Source organism: Conger conger, chromosome 4 (genome assembly GCF_963514075.1).
Source record: "Conger conger chromosome 4, fConCon1.1, whole genome shotgun sequence".
Classification (NCBI taxonomy): Eukaryota; Metazoa; Chordata; class Actinopteri; order Anguilliformes; family Congridae; genus Conger; species Conger conger.
Window position 1 is genome coordinate 15793015 of NC_083763.1, and position 19358 is coordinate 15812372.

General features: G+C 39.9%; 2 protein-coding genes across 3 annotated transcripts in view; one reads left to right on the forward strand and one right to left on the reverse strand.

Moving 5' to 3' along the window:
- dhcr24 (24-dehydrocholesterol reductase) overlaps positions 1-19358 on the reverse strand; it is a 39353-nt gene that overhangs the window by 4272 nt on the left and 15723 nt on the right. The window contains exons 1-6 of one of the 2 annotated variants that reach the window (XM_061238347.1): positions 12162-12641; positions 6593-6748; positions 5806-5911; positions 4386-4504; positions 1654-1917; positions 1105-1248 (exon numbers count right to left, since the gene is read on the reverse strand). In XM_061238347.1, the coding sequence (XP_061094331.1) occupies positions 1105-1248; positions 1654-1917; positions 4386-4504; positions 5806-5911; positions 6593-6748; positions 12162-12392 (1020 nt within the window). In that variant the 5' untranslated portion in view covers positions 12393-12641. Of the gene's footprint in view, positions 1-1104; positions 1249-1653; positions 1918-4385; positions 4505-5805; positions 5912-6592; positions 6749-12161; positions 12642-19358 lie in introns of those variants that run through there. The other variant, XM_061238348.1, reaches the window with a different exon arrangement.
- On the forward strand, positions 13823-16338 carry si:dkeyp-51f12.2 (uncharacterized protein LOC100151460 homolog). Its single transcript, XM_061237411.1, has 2 exons — positions 13823-14116; positions 15417-16338. Exons 1-2 carry the CDS (start codon positions 13848-13850, stop codon positions 15655-15657), a joined length of 510 nt encoding a protein of 169 aa, XP_061093395.1. The 5' UTR covers positions 13823-13847; the 3' UTR covers positions 15658-16338.

Consider the following 19358-nt stretch of genomic DNA (forward strand, 5'->3'; position numbering starts at 1 on the left):
GCCCAGGTCTACTGTCACAACAATGAACTAAGCTAATGTTTCTTTAAGAGTTTCAGCCTGTTGAACTGTTCTCTATGGAAACTGATCCATTATAAGATGGATCATAAAGATTTTTTAATCGTCCTAATATTCATCACTGATTTAGATACAAGTAGCAGTTGAATCCTGTTGTAAGGTGAAAGTAGACAGTCAATAACAGTCTGGCACCAGTCATTGTGGAGCAGACAGCCCCAGACAGAGACAAGGACTCCATGCATAATCTTGCTGGATATACACCATACATTTGTTAATCAAATATTTATAAAAGAATCCCTAAACAGATGCGGAAATGTCAAAGTTGCTTTAATGAGCGACCTTATAACAGACTTCTGTAAAAAGTTCAGGTTTTTATACCGGAACCTCACCCTCACATTGCAATGCCATTAGGATATTGTGTGTTAGGGACATCAGATATCATGGAATTCACAACCTGGATTTTCATTATACTGGACACACACAGCTAGAATTTAATCAAATGAATAAACCAGGAGTGGGGTATTTAATTCATGTTCCTGTATTTCATGCCAACATCAGCATTAATCAATTACCTCATCAAGCTAATAAGCTGCATACATAAATGGTAGATCACTTGCAGATTAGCCCACAGCAAACAATCATTGTGATCCATGACAATGTCAAAAAATGTAGCTAAAATTTCAGACGATGCAAATGACTGGGCTACTTAAATAATAAGTTCATTTGTGTCAGATATTCACACACATATTGCTCTTCAGTAATGGGATCGCAATCCCTGTCATAAACCTTTCCCTTTGTCATAATGTAATCTGCTGAAAAAATATATACCATTATTACCATCACTTCATGATATATGGTCAGGATACATAATGTATTTCCACTTTCAGATAAAAAATGAATTACTAAAGAATTATTATTACATTACATTTAACAGAATATTGCAATATATAGCTTGAAGTTCATGGTCTCTGAATTGCACATAAGTAAAATGCTACAGTATGAGTGACAGACTAAAATCACCCAGCAGCTGATAAAGTCTTGGGATGACTCAACCAGTATTATTTGTGTCACTAGAGCAGGAAGAGTTACCTGCAACTCCCAGAAGATGCTACGTGTGTGGCGATGGTAGTAGTGGCGTAGAGGAATGTACTCTACAACACTGCGATTCTCAGTAAGGAAGTTCTCTACATGCTTGAAGAACCAGGGCTTGAAGTAAAGGCCAATGCGGTTGATCTGGGGACAGTAGTGGAATAACAATTAAAACCATTTGCGGAGAACAACAGGAACAAGGCCAATAGGTCTACAGGCAAAAGAGTGGACAAGTACACAGGAGCAACATCAACAGTGATTAGTGGATACCTTCTGGTAATACTTCTGGCCTCCTTGTGTTTATTAGTAGGAAGTAGTGTCCGACCAATCAGTATTGTTCTATTGGTTATTACCAACAAACTCTGCCATTTATGGAGCTTATCTATGTTTTCTACCAATAAGGGGATGTCAAAATATCTTATCACAATTTTATTAGCCCATAGTAATACCCTCCAAAATTACAATTCATACAATTCCCCTTCAAATAATGAGAATGTTGATAGGGATATTGGCTGTCATTGGCTGACAAAAGGCCCCTCCCCATCTCACCTTGTCTGGCTCCGCCTCTTCCGTCATCACTCCTGTCATGATCACCGCCTCGTCCAGGGTGTACTGCAGCCCTTCCACAAACTGGTTCTCCTTGTTGGCGGATTCCTGGGCGAATCGCTGGCAGATTTTTTCCAGGCCATGCACTGGCTCATACGTCAGCTTGACCCAGGTCCTAGCCGGGATGATACGGATTTCAGCCGCAACCAGGAATCCCAGCGTGCCACATGACCACGGAACGGCATAAAACAGGTCTGAGTTCTCCTTCTGCGGCAGACACAACAGGGCCTGGTGAGCACTCCAGCAACAGATAAACGTGTGAGCTGCATACTCAAAAACAGAAGTGATACAGTGTCAGATTATTTTATTTAACTTTTAAAACAAATCCTATCTAGACTAAAATACTAAAAATGATAGCTGCCATACCACAGCAGTAGAAGGCAGTTTAAAAAGTTCATTTTTCAGAGCTGGGATATTTTGCTATTTTTTGTTCTTTAAAAAACTATGGTAACTGACAAAAAATCCACTACATCTTCATCAAATACCCCATTAGAAACCAATGAGACACAGATCTCCAGTGACTGGGATAGTGTAACAGGCACACGTGTGCAGCCTAAAAGACCATGCCTACAATGTCAGGCAGCACAAGGGATTGCCTGTACTAATAAAAGTCCTACTGTTAGAAACCTATGGACAAAGCTTAATTTGTTCAGCACTGTGGAGCTCAGCCAACAATTGCAAATTATCGGCGATTGCTTGTTTACTTGTGTCATGCAGCAGAGATACAGTGGGGCAAAAAAGTATTTAGTCAGCCACCAATTGTGCAAGTTCTCCCACTTAAAAAGATGAGAGGCCTGTAATTTTCATCATAGGTATACCTGAACTATGAGAGACAAAATGAGAAAAAAAAAATCCAGAAAATCACATTGTCTTATTTTTAAAGAATTTATTTGCAAATTATGGTGGAAAATAAGTATTTGGTCAATAACAAAAGTTCATCTCAATACTTTGTTATATACCCTTTGTTGGCAATGACAGAGGTCAAACGTTTTCTGTAAGTCTTCACAAGGTTTTCACACACTGTTGCTGTTATTTTGGCCCATTCCTCCATGCAGATCTCCTCTAGAGCAGTGATGTTTTGGGGCTGTCGCTGGGCAACACGGACTTTCAACTCCCTCCAAAGATTTTCTATGGGGTTGAGATCTGGAGACTGGCTAGGCCACTCCAGGACCTTGAAATGCTTCTTACGAAGCCACTCCTTCGTTGCCCGGGCGGTGTGTTTGGGATCATTGTCATGCTGAAAGACCCAGCCACGTTTCACCTTCAATGCCCTTGCTGATGGAAGGAGGTTTTCACTCAAAATCTCACGATACATGGCCCCATTCATTCTTTCCTTTACACGGATCAGTCGTCCTGGTCCCTTTGCAGAAAAACAGCCCCAAAGCATGATGTTTCCACCCCCATGCTTCACAGTAGGTATGGTGTTCTTTGGATGCAACTCAGCATTCTTTCTCCTCCAAACACGACAAGTTGAGTTTTTACCAAAAAGTTCTATTTTGGTTTCATCTGACCATATGACATTCTCCCAATCCTCTTCTGGATCATCCAAATGCTCTCTAGCAAACTTCAGACGGGCCTGGACATGTACTGGCTTAAGCAGAGGGACATGTCTGGCACTGCAGGATTTGAGTCCCTGGCGGCGTAGTGTGTTACTGATGGTAGCCTTTGTTACTTTGGTCCCAGCTCTCTGCAGGTCATTCACTAGGTCCCCCCGTGTGGTTCTGGGATTTTTGCTCACCGTTCTTGTGATCATTTGACCCCACGGGGTGAGATCTTGCGTGGAGCCCCAGATCGAGGGAGATTATCAGTGGTCTTGTATGTCTTCCATTTTCTAATAATTGCTCCCACAGTTGATTTCTTCACACCTGCTTACCTATTGCAGATTCAGGCTTCCCAGCCTGGTGCAGGTCTACAATTTTGTTTCTGGTGTCCTTTGACAGCTCTTTGGTCTTGGCCATAGTGGAGTTTGGAGTGTGACTGTTTGAGGTTGTGGACAGGTGTCTTTTATACTGATAACGAGTTCAAACAGGTGCCATTAATACAGGTAACAAGTGGAGGACAGAGGAGCCTCTTCAAGAAGAAGTTACAGGTCTGTGAGAGCCAGAAATCTTGCTTGTTTGTAGGTGACCAAATACTTATTTTACCGAGGAATTTACCAATTAATTCATTAAAAATCCTACAATGTGATTTCCTGGATTCTTTCCCCCCATTCTGTCTCTCATAGTTGAAGTGTACCTATGATGAAAATTACAGGCCTCTCTCATCTTTTTAAGTGGGAGAACTTGCACAATTGGTGGCTGACTAAATACTTTTTTGCCCCACTGTAGCTAATGAACTGGTGCAACATTGTGACACACAGGCACATCAGAAAACCTCCCCTCGAAAATACAACTTGTGGAGCTCTTGTCAAAAAAGAGCCGTATGAGTAGAGTCTTCGTGGCCACAAAGAAGTAGTGCAATCACAGAATACTCTGTACATACATGAGGCTTAATTCTATCAGCATTTGTCATACACTTCAATGAAACACAAGTGTTTTTTCCTTTCTTAACAGACACTTTTTGGAAAGCAAATTTTGGTTGTTGGTGAACTGTTGTTCAACGTAGTGGGTGTACAGTGGCTCTGAAGTGAAAAACAGAATAACTGAAGAAAAAAGAAATGCCTAAACTGAACTCACAGCAGTACAGCGGACCAGGCTGCCATCGGCTAGTACCACCTCATAGGCCACACAGATGTGCTGGAAAAGGCCATAGATGTGGGAGGACGACTCAATGCCCGTGCCCATGATCAGTCCCCCTGGTGGCATTCAGAGGACAGGAGCACAGCCACATTATCACACTGCATGTCCATACGAGTCAAGGCAAGGATACACACAAACTGACACAATATAGCTGAGGCAGCAGGGAATAAGACTGATGAAGAGTTTTGGTTTTGATTTTGATGTCGCTGTAGAAAGCATCTCCCTTGGTAAGGAGCCCAGAATAACCCGAGTGTACCCTGATGGAAAATTAATGTGATTAAAGGAACATCTCAATGCCCCTACTTGTCACTTTACCTATATTGGCTGTAACATAGGAACTGTACTGGGATTATGAGTTGTAGAATAAATGGCCGCATAGTAGGAATGTCAAAAATCAAGAGTAACATTGAAGTTACTGTATAGGGATGAAAACATTGTTGCTCAGATGGAATAACTAATTTAGCACTATGACCTGTCAATATGGGGATTATATTTTACATTATTTAGTATCTATGTTTTCAGTTGAGTTCCATTTGAAATATTGATATTTCTTTTTGGATTTGCAGGTATGAGCACTCATTCATAATACATCATTCACAGCCTACATGATAGAAAGCCTGCCTGTAGTTCTCTCTGATTAGCTTGTACATCTGTGGTGACACTATAATGTAAGGTACAGTATGTAAGGCTACCATCAGCATACAAAACCACTTCTCTTGAGGAAAGCAATACATTCAAATGGTTTTATCTTTCAGCCGCATCTTAACGAAAAACACTGAGTGCAGATCTGAATTTAATGTCTTTACATCAAATGGACATTTTAAATTTTATTATTTTTCCATTTAGAAATTTGGAAAAGTCTACATTTTTCTTACAGCTTAATGAACACTTGCACAGGGTCTAATACAGAGCAATATTGCTTGGATAAGCGGTTTAAACTACAATGGACCAAGCATTCTCATTTTACGTGCACTTTCATTGGCTGGTCTCGACAGACTTCCAAATGAATTTGCAGCTGTGTAGCTGCAATGCATTAAGTTGTTGATCTCCTCATTGTCTGGAATCTAGAGACCATTTAGGAAACTGATCCAGGAAATGTGCCTGACCAGCAGCCATTTCTCTGCCAGCTGTACTGTAATTGCATTTGGCCCAAGCATTAACTCTGCTTAAAACAGATACAGCCCCTCAATTCACAAATATAGTATGTAAACATGGAAAAATTACAGCAGTGGACATTCCCATTTGACATAGCTACTGCTACATGTACATTAAAGTATTTTGACCATTTGAGCTCATCCCTAGCATGTTTCTCAGTCTCATCCCTCAGTGGGAACATGAAGACCATTTCAGTACATACCCACTGTAAGGTCATCCAGTTCTGGCAGTACAGGGAGAGTCCACCCAATGGAGTTTAGAAGAGCAGTCAGTTGTCCCATGTTAGCAAGAGGTTCAACACGCACAATCTGTGGTGTTTAAAAAGCAGACATGGTCAACAGGTACACATACCCCACGCACACCCACAGAAATTTATGTTACGATTACAATACGCACAAATTACAAAGTACTCATTAGACTGCTCCAAGTTTGTGGAAAGCCTTCAAGGTGTGGAGGAAAGCAATCGCATTGCACAATTAGCAAGATTAGCAAATATAATTAGGAACCCTTTTCTTCTCATTACTCATTCAGACAAAGCTCACTCACAGAAATTCATCGCACCATGATCCCCAGAAAATAGGCTTAATGTTATAGTGTAAGACCCGGTCTTAGTGTTTTAAAATGAAAAATCTCATCATCTATCAGATATATATCCTATTCATTCATTAAGACATAACGCTCACCATTTCTGTGTGCCATGGATAAAGTGAACTGAAAGGGAATACAGTGACACTCAAAATTCTCAGATGTAATGCCCCACAACATTTAAACAAATCCTTTTGACAGCTGTTACTCTCTTCTATAATCAATCTCATAGCATTGAAGACTTAGAATGAGAATAGATTGTTTTAATTTTGACAGACAAGATCTATAAGCTAATTAAGCTTATGGTCTCAGCTTAGAGCTAGAGAGTACAGACCATATCGAGGAATCCTGAAAAGATGGCATATTTGAGGCAAATCTCTAAAATATTCTACCCACTGTCTCACCTGCCGCTTGGTGTCCACTTCGAGGATGTCCATCATATTAATCATGATGTTCTTATGGGTCTTCTTGTACTTCCCCACCCGCAGTGACACAGTGAGCCAGCCAGGGCGTCCAGTACACATATAGGTCTTTCCACCGTCCTTTTTCCATTCCCGAACCTCAAAGTAAGCAAAACAAATAAAATACTACTTGAGGGGCACCTGGAACAGAGACCCATTATACAAAATTTAGACCTACATTACACATTATATGGGAATACATTAGCCCTAGCTGGGCAACCTTAAACATGAAATACTGCAGGGCCTACTTCCTGGAATTGAAACCACCAGGTGTACTTTCTAAAACAATGCTACTGTCTAAAACAATGCTAACCATGTCCTGCGGGCCACAGTGTCTGCAGGCATTTGCTTCAACTGTGTGCTACACCAAGTGATTTAAAAAGACACTGTGGCATGCAGGATGTTGAATTGAGTAGCACACTGGTGTTTTCCAATGAAGATTTAATCCTCATTTAATCTCACAGGGTATTCAAATCATTGGAATATTTTCCTTGGTTGGGTAATTCCACGTACCAATGAACATCCATCCATTTTCTAAACGCGTTATTCCTGGTCACAGTCATGGGGGGCTGCAGCCTGTCCCAGCAGCCATTGGGTGAGGAGCAGGAATACACCCCACAGCCATGTTTTATTTGCATCTTTAGACATTGTGCAGATGGCTTTCTTTGTAGTCACTTTTCAATTTTGCCTCAACAGATTTCTGAGTTTGTAAGTATTAATATTTTTTTCGCTTTCTCGCCCAAAGAAGAGAGCTTTACTGCAAAAACAGAGCAGAAAGAAAGGGAGCCAAAGAGGAAACACGCCTAATTAAAGAAGAAAACGTGCCAAACTGAGAGGCGGTGACGCAAGGTGGATTTTACCTCTCAGTGGAGCTTGACAATAGGGTGCCAGCTCCCAATGCCACACTCATTATCCCCCAGACAATGGAAGCCACCACACAGCATGGAGCTCCAGCAAGCCAGCCCCTGCCACACAGCATGGAGCTCCAGCAAGCCATCCACCACTACACAGCATGGAGCTCCAGCAAGCCATCCACCACCACACAGCCACCGCCACACAACCACACTCCAGAGCTACACAGCTCACTCACCCAGATACTCATACAACACAATCACAATCAATCGCTACCTCCACTTTCGGCTATAAAGGTAGTTACTATAACTTACCGAAAACACTTCTGGCCAAATCATAAAACTACTGTAGAGTTCAAAAGAACCGTCATCATGCATAGCCAATCTGACATTGTGTTCCCCCTTGACATTGACACATGTGAGTGATGTAACACAGCCAACTAATACATCACTCATTTAAATTATTAATGAAATCAAGCTTATTGCAAATAAGTAATCACAGCTGGTGTCTTTTTGTGAACATTAAAAGTAATGGGATAAAAACATTAACTGATCAAAACAACATTATTTTGCAAAAGCAAAACATGTTGTTACCTGCACAGAATTGAGTGCAAGAACTGAAATAATATTTTTTGGAGTAGTAGTGGAATTCCAGGAAAATTGTATGAAATTGTTTTTTTATTTATTTTAAATGTATTTCTTTATTTATTTACAGTTGCATATGTACACTGCTGCTGTAGCCTATCCACTCTTCTGATGCTCTTCTGCATACCACTGCTGTAATGTGCGTTACCTGCCGGTCTGCCTGTCAGCTTCAACCAGTCTGGTCATTCTCCTCTGACCTCTCTCTTTAACAAGATGTTTTTGCCCACAGAACTGCTGCTCACTGGATTTTTCTTTTTCCACCGTTCACTGTTCTAAACTCCACCAACACTCATTCCAAGGTCAGTCACCTACATCACATTTATTTCCCATTCTGACATTTGGTCTGAACAACAGCTGAACCTCTTGACAACAATCAAGAACCACTTGACCACGTCTGCATGTTTTTATGCATTTAGTTGCTGCCATTTGATTGGCTGATTAAATGTTTGCATTGACAAGGAGGTCTACCTAATAAATTGCTCACTGAGTGTGTGAGACTATGTCACTACTGCCATTTTTGGCTCCATTTATTTGAAATGCACTTCATTTCCTACACTGCTCCAGAGACACAACCACAGAACTGCAAAAGACCAGTTTTATGGCCACAAAACACACACTCAAAACTACTACATAGATGAACAGCTCACTCACTCGGATACATGCAACACAATCAAGCAGTGCTACACCAGACACAAGACACCCCTACAGAGACAAACAGCACCCCCATGGGGTCCACATTTACATCAAGCGCACCGCATAAATAGACTCTTCATTGATACAGAACCCAGAACATCCCCTTTTTTGCATCCCATTAAGTCATCCTGGCTTCAGAGCAATATCAACACACCCACTTTCTCAGACCTACACATTTCCAGCATAGCCAGGCTAAAACCAGAGATGGCCTATCATATCTAGGCCACTCTGCAAATGCAGAAAGAAGGCTGAACATATAAGATTGATAACCAAAAATCACCTATAAAAGTTTTGATTGGACAGTTTACTTCCTTTAGACATTAGATTTAAAAAGATATTTCGTTGACCTAATGTCTTGATCATTTGGGTGACTTTTAAATTTAAAAAAATATTTGTTGTTGTTTGAAACCCTGCTTCACGCCAGTGGGCTGCAAATTCAATTAGATTATTTTTAGTAAGCTAATTGTTACCATTATTGTTACAGTTCAAGATAAACTGGATCTGAATAGAATGGTGCGAATGAAAAGGTAAAGGCTGTTCGTGACTTAAAATAATTTCATTAAACATGTACTACGGTATACCTAGTCCTAAAGTACAAGTCAAGATATCATTGCCATATCGTTCGGTAGTCAAAACAGTCATTTGATCGTTTAGGACAGGGGTCGGCAACCCTGGTCCTGGAGAGCCGCAGGGTGTGCTGGCTTTCGTCTCTACCTTAAAATAAGCAAGCGACTCAGACCCAAGAAACCAGGTGAGGTGAGTTAACTGTGTAATCAACGGCTTTCATTGATCAATTAATGCCAAGCAACAACGAAAGCCAGCACACCCTACGGCTCTCCAGGACCAGGGTTGCCGACCCCTGGTTTAGGACGTTTCTGCAGTCTATGTTTAATGGATATGATTTCAACTTGTGACAAAGTAACAACTCACCATTTTCTTCGACTGCAAATGGCTCTGTTCTTGCCAGCTAACTAAAGTAGAATACACGCTTAACCCTTATAGGATCTTCGTTTTTTTGTTACACAGGGGGTCCTGCCGGGTCTAGTGGACCCATAGCATTTTGGGGCTTTTAATTCAACACAATCAAACCTTTTTTTGTTAAAATACTCAGCAAATGTTTACTTCATCCCAATTGCAAGTAATATAAACAACACATATGTTAAATTTGTTCCCTTTACCTTTGTTAAATCACATTTATGAACTGAAATGGCACTCGTTTTTGTTTATTTTTTTAATCAAAGTGTAACAAAATAAGAAATGAATCACAAAACAGGCTTTACTGGAATATAATCAACAAAAGTACAAATGAGGCAAGTTTTTCTAAAACTATAATGTATTATTTCTTTGAATTTCATTATAAATTTAACCTACTCAGGCCAGGTTACACATTACACCTGTCTGCCCCATTGAACATAACACATACACATAACACCCATTAGCCCCATTGAATACAGCCATTTTTATCCCAGCCTATTCCACACATGAGGGCCACAGTTTCACTGTATGTGTATTGTACTTCTTGCACTGGGTGCATGTATATTTTGTTTTCCTGTCCATCTTGGGGCCACACACTTCACAGCGCTTCTTTGTATTGCTGCTGGCCAAAATCTAGAACAATGAAAAGATAGATCTTTACTAACACTCCTCTTTCACAGAAAAAATAATTATTTTACTGCAACAGCATCAAACACTTACCTCAGATGTTGCAGATGATGAGGATGTGGCACCATCACCTTCCTCCTGAATCCTCCTTACAATGGCATGAAAAGGTCAAAAGTAGAGTTGATGTCTTGTACATGAGTGACTGCCATGCGTGTAGGTCCTGGTATCATCCAAATGACATTGGCAGCCATGCGTGGGGGTTCATTTCTTGAGCAGGAAGACCATTCAATTTTGCCATTTTTTGACATCCATATGTTGTCATTTGCAAGCTGTTGACGGGCTGGTCCTGAGGCTCGCTTGCGTTTTGGAGCTGGCTGATGGGCTGGTCCTGTGCCTTGCTGCTCACTGGCTGGTCCTGTGGCTTGCAGCTCATCGGCTGGTCCTGTAGCTGGCTGCTGGCGGCCAGGTCCTGAGGCTGGCTGCCGGCAGCCAGGTCCTGAGGCGCGCTTGCGTTTCGGAGCTTTCTGACAGGCTGGTCTTATGGCTGGCTGTTCATGGGCTGGTCTTATGGCTGGCTGTTCATGGGCTGGTCTTATGGCTGGCTGCTCACGGGCTGGTCCTGGGGCTGGCTGCTTGCGGGCTGGTCCTGGCTGCTCGCTGGATGGTCCTGGGGCTGGCTGCTCACAGGCTGTTCCTGGCTGATCACATAGTCCTGGTTGCTGAAGGGCTGGTCCTGAGGCTGTTTTACGCTTCAGAGCTGGTTGATGCTCATCATCCTCTTCAGACTCAGTGTCAGACTCTGAATTTTTCACATTCTGAAACTTCTTCCCCTGCATCACCATCAAAATCCTCTGTCTCTTCCAATATCAACTGTAAGGCAGTCTGAACAGAGAATCGCTTTGCCATCTTGATCAGTTGTGGTATGGAACCACACTGACAGAGGTATTTATAGTGACTGGTCCCCAAGATTGGTTCCCGCAAGCTAGAGGGTGAAATGTGTGGGAATATGGGTGCAGATAGTGTTGGGTGCTCCAATTTTGCGACCTTGTGCGGGAACAGTGGGTGCACACTGTGGGTGCTCACACCAAGGGCCCATTCACTTGCTTTACACTCTCTCTCTCTCTCTCTCTCTCACACACACACACACACACACACACACACAGGCCCAGAGAGGAGGAAGGGAAAATGCACAGGACCTATGATTTCCACACTCACTAGCCCCGGGTCCAGTGGACCCGAAGACCCTGTATGTAATATAAATTTATTGGGGGGGTATACAGGGGGGGCTCATTGAAAATATTTTTTGATTCATGTTCCTCAAAGAAAATGAGCCAAGGCCAATGAATCTTTGTTTGAAAAAATAATTATTTGTATCATTTTTCTGAAGCTAAAAACTGAAAACGGGTCCCACAGACCCGAAGACCTTATAAGGGTTAAACATGGGTGATTGAGAAACGTAAGGACGAACTTAAGAAATTCCAGAGGATTAAATATTCAATTCCAGAATGGAATATGACCATATGCCTTAAACTTCCTAATTTGACAAGATGTTCTCATTACATTTTACTTGATGAGCTAATGACTAGAATAATTACCGCACACAACATTAAGAAGAGCAGATCTACAGCTACCGTATATCCTAGGCACCTGCACATGTAGATAAGGTTCCATGCTCGCCTGGCGCGCACAAATTAACATCTGCATTTTTGAAATCTCCTTACCTGTCTCTGTATGTCTCTTACTCTCTGGTCATGCTGCTTTGGAGCGGAGCACATCTTGAAAATGATCCAAGCTCGCAGGTAATAGTACACGTCAAATATAACGGATAAAGGCAAGAGGAAGAGACAAACAAATATCCACCTTTGATGAATTATTACGTAATCTAACCCTTTAACTTTTACCCACAACAAAAATAAAACTACCAACCCTGCAATATACAATAACGGGTCCATTTCACCCTTTCCTAGAATTCAATCAAATAACTTGGCTAGCCTGGCTTATTTTATGCCGGTTTCAAATAGCCTTCAATGTAGAAATTGCATTAAAAAAATTCAATCCATAGGCTACACCGTGCAATGAGTAGCTACAATGTAATGAATCCTCTTCGCACTACTTGATATCCACATAAAAAACGGATCAGGTAATTAATAGATACACATAAAAGAAATCCAACAGCGCCTTGCTAAAACTGAACTATCAGAAACCACAGAATTTGACACCTTAATTTTCCACGCGAAGGAGACCAGCCCGTTTGACAGCATTGCCCGCCTACAAGCGTCTCGGATAGGCTAATGGATCACCAATTCGGGTGACTCGAGCTGGCGCGTCTCAAAGTTCTATCCAATCGCAAAGGGAAAAGACCGTCACACCATTCACTCAGCCGCAATGGTTTCATGATCATAAAACAGTAGGCTGGCTATTAAGTAACATATGCGATACTTAAAGAACAGTGTTTCTGCACTGGATAGGCCTACACCTGAAACACGTTACAAATAACAATAATATAAATAACATTAATAATAAACGGAAAATATCTAATTCTGATCATTTATTGTATATGTAAATCCCACAAAACAGTACCCTGTATTTCCTTCAATAACAATGAATAAAGGTTGCTTGCTACTCCGAAGACAATTACATGACATGAGCTGTTGCAGTTGCATAGCTATGTCTGTTGGTGGATACTCTAATTTGGCTTTTGAAATTTGACTTTGGGTTGTCTAAGGTAAGTTGGAAAATGTGCAGCATTCTAATAGATTTAAGGGCGGAGCATCAACACAGACGCCACACAGCAGAATTCTGCTGTGAGGCAATAGACATTATTTATTTTAACAGAGTACGCCGGCGAAGCATCTTAACATGAAGTCAGAAGCGCCGCCTGTTTGTGTGGAATGATGTCTTTCTTAGTTGCTGAAATTGATACGCTTATCTAAATGTTTTTCTTCTTTTTTTCTTTTGAAGAAAGTATCCGTGGAACATACTACACTATTTGTGAATTAAAAATGAATTATTTAAGGATAAAACTCGACTTTATATAAAAGGAAGAACAGCTGTTAAGAGAAGAAACCGGCACAATCACATCGTCCATATCTTACGAAATGCGAGGAGCAAGAAATAATCTAACAAACCAAATATAATATCCTTGTTGAACACAAATGTTAGTGGCCTGGCTATGAAGACGCGGAAATGCTGTATAGTAATGCATCTCCCTATTCTGCCGTATTCATTTTACCTTTACATCAAGCTTATCCAAATTAAAGAAGAATACGTCTAAGATGTTCTGAATCTGAACTTCAACTTGCATTTTTGAACTACCACTTATGGAAATGAAACCCATGTACACTGCACCTTGCAGATAACGACAGGTCACCGACAAGTGCAATCCAGCCTCGGATCCTTGGAGGACAATGCCTTCCCTGCACCATGGGGCTGTAGTAATTGGAGCGTTTCTGATTGTTACGGGTGGGGCAACTGCTTTTCTGAAGTCCAGCCATGGCAAGCTGCAGGCGTTCAGCTTGTGTTGTGTTGTGCTTGGCGCTATGCTTTTGATCCTTGGACTTTTTTGGGCTATGAATGGGAAAAGCAACGCTGGCTCTTACGGCAGCGAATACAGCCACGTCCTTTTTAACCCTCCGCATGGTCATTTTCCCGAATCCCAATCGGTCCTATTCCAAAGGTTGGTGGCACGCTTTGTCTTTTAACGTCCAGCGGAAACTATTTTACAGCCAGTCCATGTACAGTCGACCACAAGTGACACATGAGTAGACAATTTCTTAGAAATTGTGATATACATTGAATGTGATTATTTAAACACTTAAAACTATATTTCTAATTAAATATAGTCAATGTTTCGTGTTTATTAAAAGCTTTTTGTTTCTGCATGCATTGGCGTACTTTACTATATTTAAAACTTGTATTTCATTGATAAAACGTTTAAAACGTTTCAAGTTTCTGGATTTCCTATAAATCACGTCACACCCTTCAAATAGTAGTTTAGCCTACTATTGACCTGCTGGTCAATAACCTACACTCAGATGGTTAATTTCTTTTCAATTAATATTAAGTCTCACGAATAAACGCTATAAAATACAATCACAGAAACACAGTTTTTGAGTTTCAAATAGCTCTAACGCCCACCCATAAGTGCATTAATAATAATAATTAAATAAATAAAAATAATAATAATAATAATAATAATAATAATAATAATTATTATTATTATTATTATTATTATGAGGATGATGATTATTAATATTTCTTCTTTAAATTATTATATTTGTATATATTACATAAAATAAAGTGTTATTCTTTGTGGTACATTCTGTTTTAACGCGGGATGTCAATAAATCAATTAAAGGTTATTTGATATGCCACAGCGAGCAATGTAAATAAGAACTTGTAATGTAATAACTATACAATGCCATTAATATTTATTTAGTCACACAATCGAACAAAAAACAAAACAAAAAAATAGTATTTTAAATAGAAAAACACTTTTTGTACATTAATGTTAATAATTCATTGTCTGGCTACGACTACTGTTTTAGGCCTATAATTAAAAGTATACGTCTGCCATCTGGTGTTCATATATGTCACTGCACGCATCGTGGGGCTTCGGTTTCCGATGATTTATCGACCTTGCACGGGTTTGTTCTTACTTATCCCACCAGAAAACACATTCATATTTTACACTCTGTTCCTTGGGCAGGGAATGTATTATGGTTTGTTTGCGTTGTACTATGCGCTACGCAATATGAGTTTCACAGTTTGGGTCAATCTTAACGTTATATTCAGGTGCGTTGTTTTTGTTCTTTGAAGTTTTTAATTGAGAAAGTACCATGATAAAGGTACCCCTGAAAGGCATTCTATGTTCTCAGACTTTGGTTTCAGATATCAATACCAACAGATTGGCCTACCTGCACTATAAATGAAGCACTTACTGGAACATTTTGCTTTGCTTCACTATGTCTTTGTAGAACCCTGGAGAGGCAAAGATGTGCAGTATATGGGGAAGACTTTGACTACCCCCCTGTGGAGTCCAGCTACTGCAGCCCTCCAGGGAGGCCACCTCACTGGGACCTGGAACCGCCACCCCCATATGAAGTAGCCATCAAAATCACCAGGAGTTCCACAAACATGCGCCGTAGCTATTCAGACACACTTTTGCCTACAGAACCCTTTTTCGGCCGCTCTCGAGAGATAAGTTTTGAAGTCTGACACTCCCCATGTGATGTGATGACCTTCCTGTCTTGGCAGATCAGCCTAGGACTGTGTGACAATGCCCCTGTACTTCAGTCTGGATCCACAGATGAGCCCTGGAGTGTGGCAACCCCTCTTCACTTCCCATCTCTGAAGCCTTCGAGAGGGACAGTACCTCCAGAGGTTTTGTCCTCCTCTGCTCAATCCAAGGAGCCTAGACCAAAGCACTGGCACACTGTCACCCCCTGAACTTTAAACCTCAACAATTTCCAATCAAAGTTTGTTTGCCGTTTGCAGGAGCTGGTATAGAATGGGTGTGTGGGGGAGGTATGTCTGTCACAAGAAAAATCTCTGACATATGTTAATTGTATGATACACAGTTACCTTGTGTAAGCTTTACAAATGGGCCAAATTAATTTTTGGGGGGATAAGGGTTTTTGAAGAGAACTATTCCTTATATGGTTTAAGCACAGTGTCTTGTGAGGTTGTGGTTGTGACTGATTAATAACTGGGTGCTCTAGCTTATCAATAGAAATTTTCTAAAGACTTATATAATGCATTTCAATAATATATCAGTATATTTAGCATGGTACAAACTAGCTATGTTAACTTATTTAACTTATAGCAGATTGCAGAATGAGGATATGCAACTCTGTGGAGTGCTATAATCATATAAATAAAATGAACAGAGAAACTGCTGAGTGCCTTCATCACATATGTAGCATAATTACTTACACATACATGTAAACAGAACAATAAGATCCGGATAGTTAAAATTTCCACTGTCAATCACTTCACCAAGTAGATTAACAGACAAGGATTTTGATTGCACTGCCACATAAGTATTACAAAATGACATGCATGTGAAAAGGGTACACATTTTCGGTGAAAAAAAAAAGTGTAATTAGCATTGCATTTATCAAAAACTGCCTTAAATGTAACACTATCTAGCCGCTCATATAATGCAGAACTGACAATCTTTTCCAACTCACTTCACTGGCACTGAAATTTGACCTATAAAATGGTTTCCAGAATCATACAGCTGTGGAGACTGATTGAACAGTTATTAAATGTAAATAAAAGTGAGTGTCATTGATATTGTGCCTAACAATCCAAATTATAGCTTATACGAATATACTGTGATGTGGTGTAAATATGATAAATGCATATGGTTACGAAATTCTACTGGATTTATAAAATAGCTGCCGTTTACTTCACCCCTATTGATTTTAACTTAAGATTGTATTTATGTTTTACCTATGGGGGAATGTTTTCTGACCCAAATTTCCATCTCATTCAATTTAACTGTGTTATCAAGACAGTCATATCTTTGTCTCTAGATTGAGCAAAAGGCTATTCTTAGAAAAGGTTTAAAGCAAGTAAAGAAAAAGAAACAAGATCTCATTTAAAGTACATTTTTCATTCATAGATATAGTGTTACCTGGAACCTTGATTCAATATGAAACAAGCTCTGTGATGTACCTGGCATAGGTTGAGAAACTTCAGAACAGTTCAAATTAAATGGTTAAACTTTCAGCAGAGCAAGTTAGGTATATCAGAATCTCTGGAAATACATACACAAAAAATAAACAGTTGAAACAATTCAACCAAATGGGTAACATTTAGGCCTCATACGGTGAGGTCCATTTGTATTTGTATTTGGTATAATTTCTGTTCTTTTGGCTCGGTATTCCAGCATTGGACATGAAATTAAACAACAAAGATCAGGTTAAACTGCAGATTGTCACCTATAATTTGAGGCTCCATGTTAGAATTACATCCCTTTTATACATAGTTCCTCCATTTTAGATGACCAAAAGTAATTGGACAGTTCATTTCTCTGCTGTTTCTGCTTAGTCAGGTGTATTCAATAATTTCCTTGGTGCAGGTATAATAAGAAATGTAGTATTTAGTCATGATTCTTGGCTTTTGATAGCCATTGGAGTCTGATTTTGGTATTTGTCAACAATGGTCAATAACCAAAGATGTTCCCATGAAAGTCAAGACATTATGAGGCTGAGAAATGAGAAAAAAACAGCCAGAGATATAGGCCAAATAATAGACAAACAAACTGTTGGGAAAGAGAAGAAGTAAGAGAGCCCTGGTGTATGTCTGTGATCATTGCCTTGCTGTGGGATGATGCACTGTCCAATGAGTTTAGAGGTATTTGATTAAATTTGAGCAGGGTCTGTAATATTCAAAATTAATTCTGCAGCGGTAACATCATCAATGAAGGCAATGAAGGCCAGCACCTGTGGCAGCCATAACTGCCCAAATTGTTTCGCAGGTGAAGGGGGGTGCTTTGGATCTTGCGAGGTCATTTTTGGCCTGCACATTTTCCTCTTGCCATCACTCAAGTCAATCCTGGTCTCATCTGTCCACAAGACCATTTTCATGAACTCTGCATTCTCTTTTCAGTACTTCTTAGCAGGCTGTTTTTGGATCTTACTAGTGGTGTGCATCCTGTTTTGCATCCTGCAGCCTCTATTTCTGCTTTTGAAGTCTTTGGCATACAATAGTAGCTGATAATAGGGGACGTAATTGCAACATGAACCACGGTACATGGATGTAGATACCCTCAAATTAAAGGTGACGGTCTGCACTTAAACTTCACATTCATTGGTTCATTTCAAATCCAATGTGCTGGAGTAGTGAGACAAAAGAACAAAAATTGTACCAATGTCAAAAGACCTACAGTGTATATATCCAGATATTCAGATGCTGAGATGTTCAATCTCAATCTTACCAAAATGCATTTTTGATTCCTAGTATTTACCCATTTCTAACCAGTTTTCCACAATGTGTAAATCACTGAACATAATACACGTGAGTTCTATCTTCCTTGAAAGCTGAAATTAAGAAATTATTTTTGCACTACTCTTCCATAATCATTATATTTCAACATAAGCTAAATATACATTGGGATATCTTCCAACCATTGAATAGTACAGTAAAAATAAATGGGTAATTCTTAGACTGATAACAGTACACAGAATGTGTCAAACAATATCCATTGAAGTTGCATCTGGACAATGTATAGGAGAAGTGTATAGCTACTTCATACTTGTTATATTGGACTTTTGAGACAATTTGTGAATCTATCAATGCATTATGCATTCTGGGCTGCTAAAACGATTTTCTATCTGATTTTATTTCATTTAAATGGCGGTGGAAAGAAATAATAATTTTTATTTCCCAATCAAAATAGTTGAATAATTGTATTCTATTGTGGAATACCCTGACAGTTATAGGTTATGCTATGTAATATTGTGCTTTGGGCACAAGCTCACTTGACTATTCTGTGCCTCAGCCTATAACAGGACTGTAGTTTCTACCATGTGTAGCCTATATAAATGTATATCAAAGACATTTCATTTTTAATATACTTGTGTAATGGAATGTATACTACTTTTTAAAAAGGTACTCAGGGGTCCCTGGCTGTTTGTTGTAAGGGCATAAAAGAACACTCAGGGAGCTCTCAGATGAAGAAACAAGGAACACAGCATGACTAACTTTATGACTGCATTTATAACACACAGTACAATTGTGTGAATTGTCTATGTCAAGAGGGAATATACAGTATTTCAGAAATGTTATTCTCATTTGGTGGTTGACTATTTCTCACAGTTTTGAATTCTAACAGAGAATTATATTTTAAAAGACGTAGACTGGGATGTTGTTGGAAACCCACATATTTGTGAGTGTGAAAGTCTGCATTA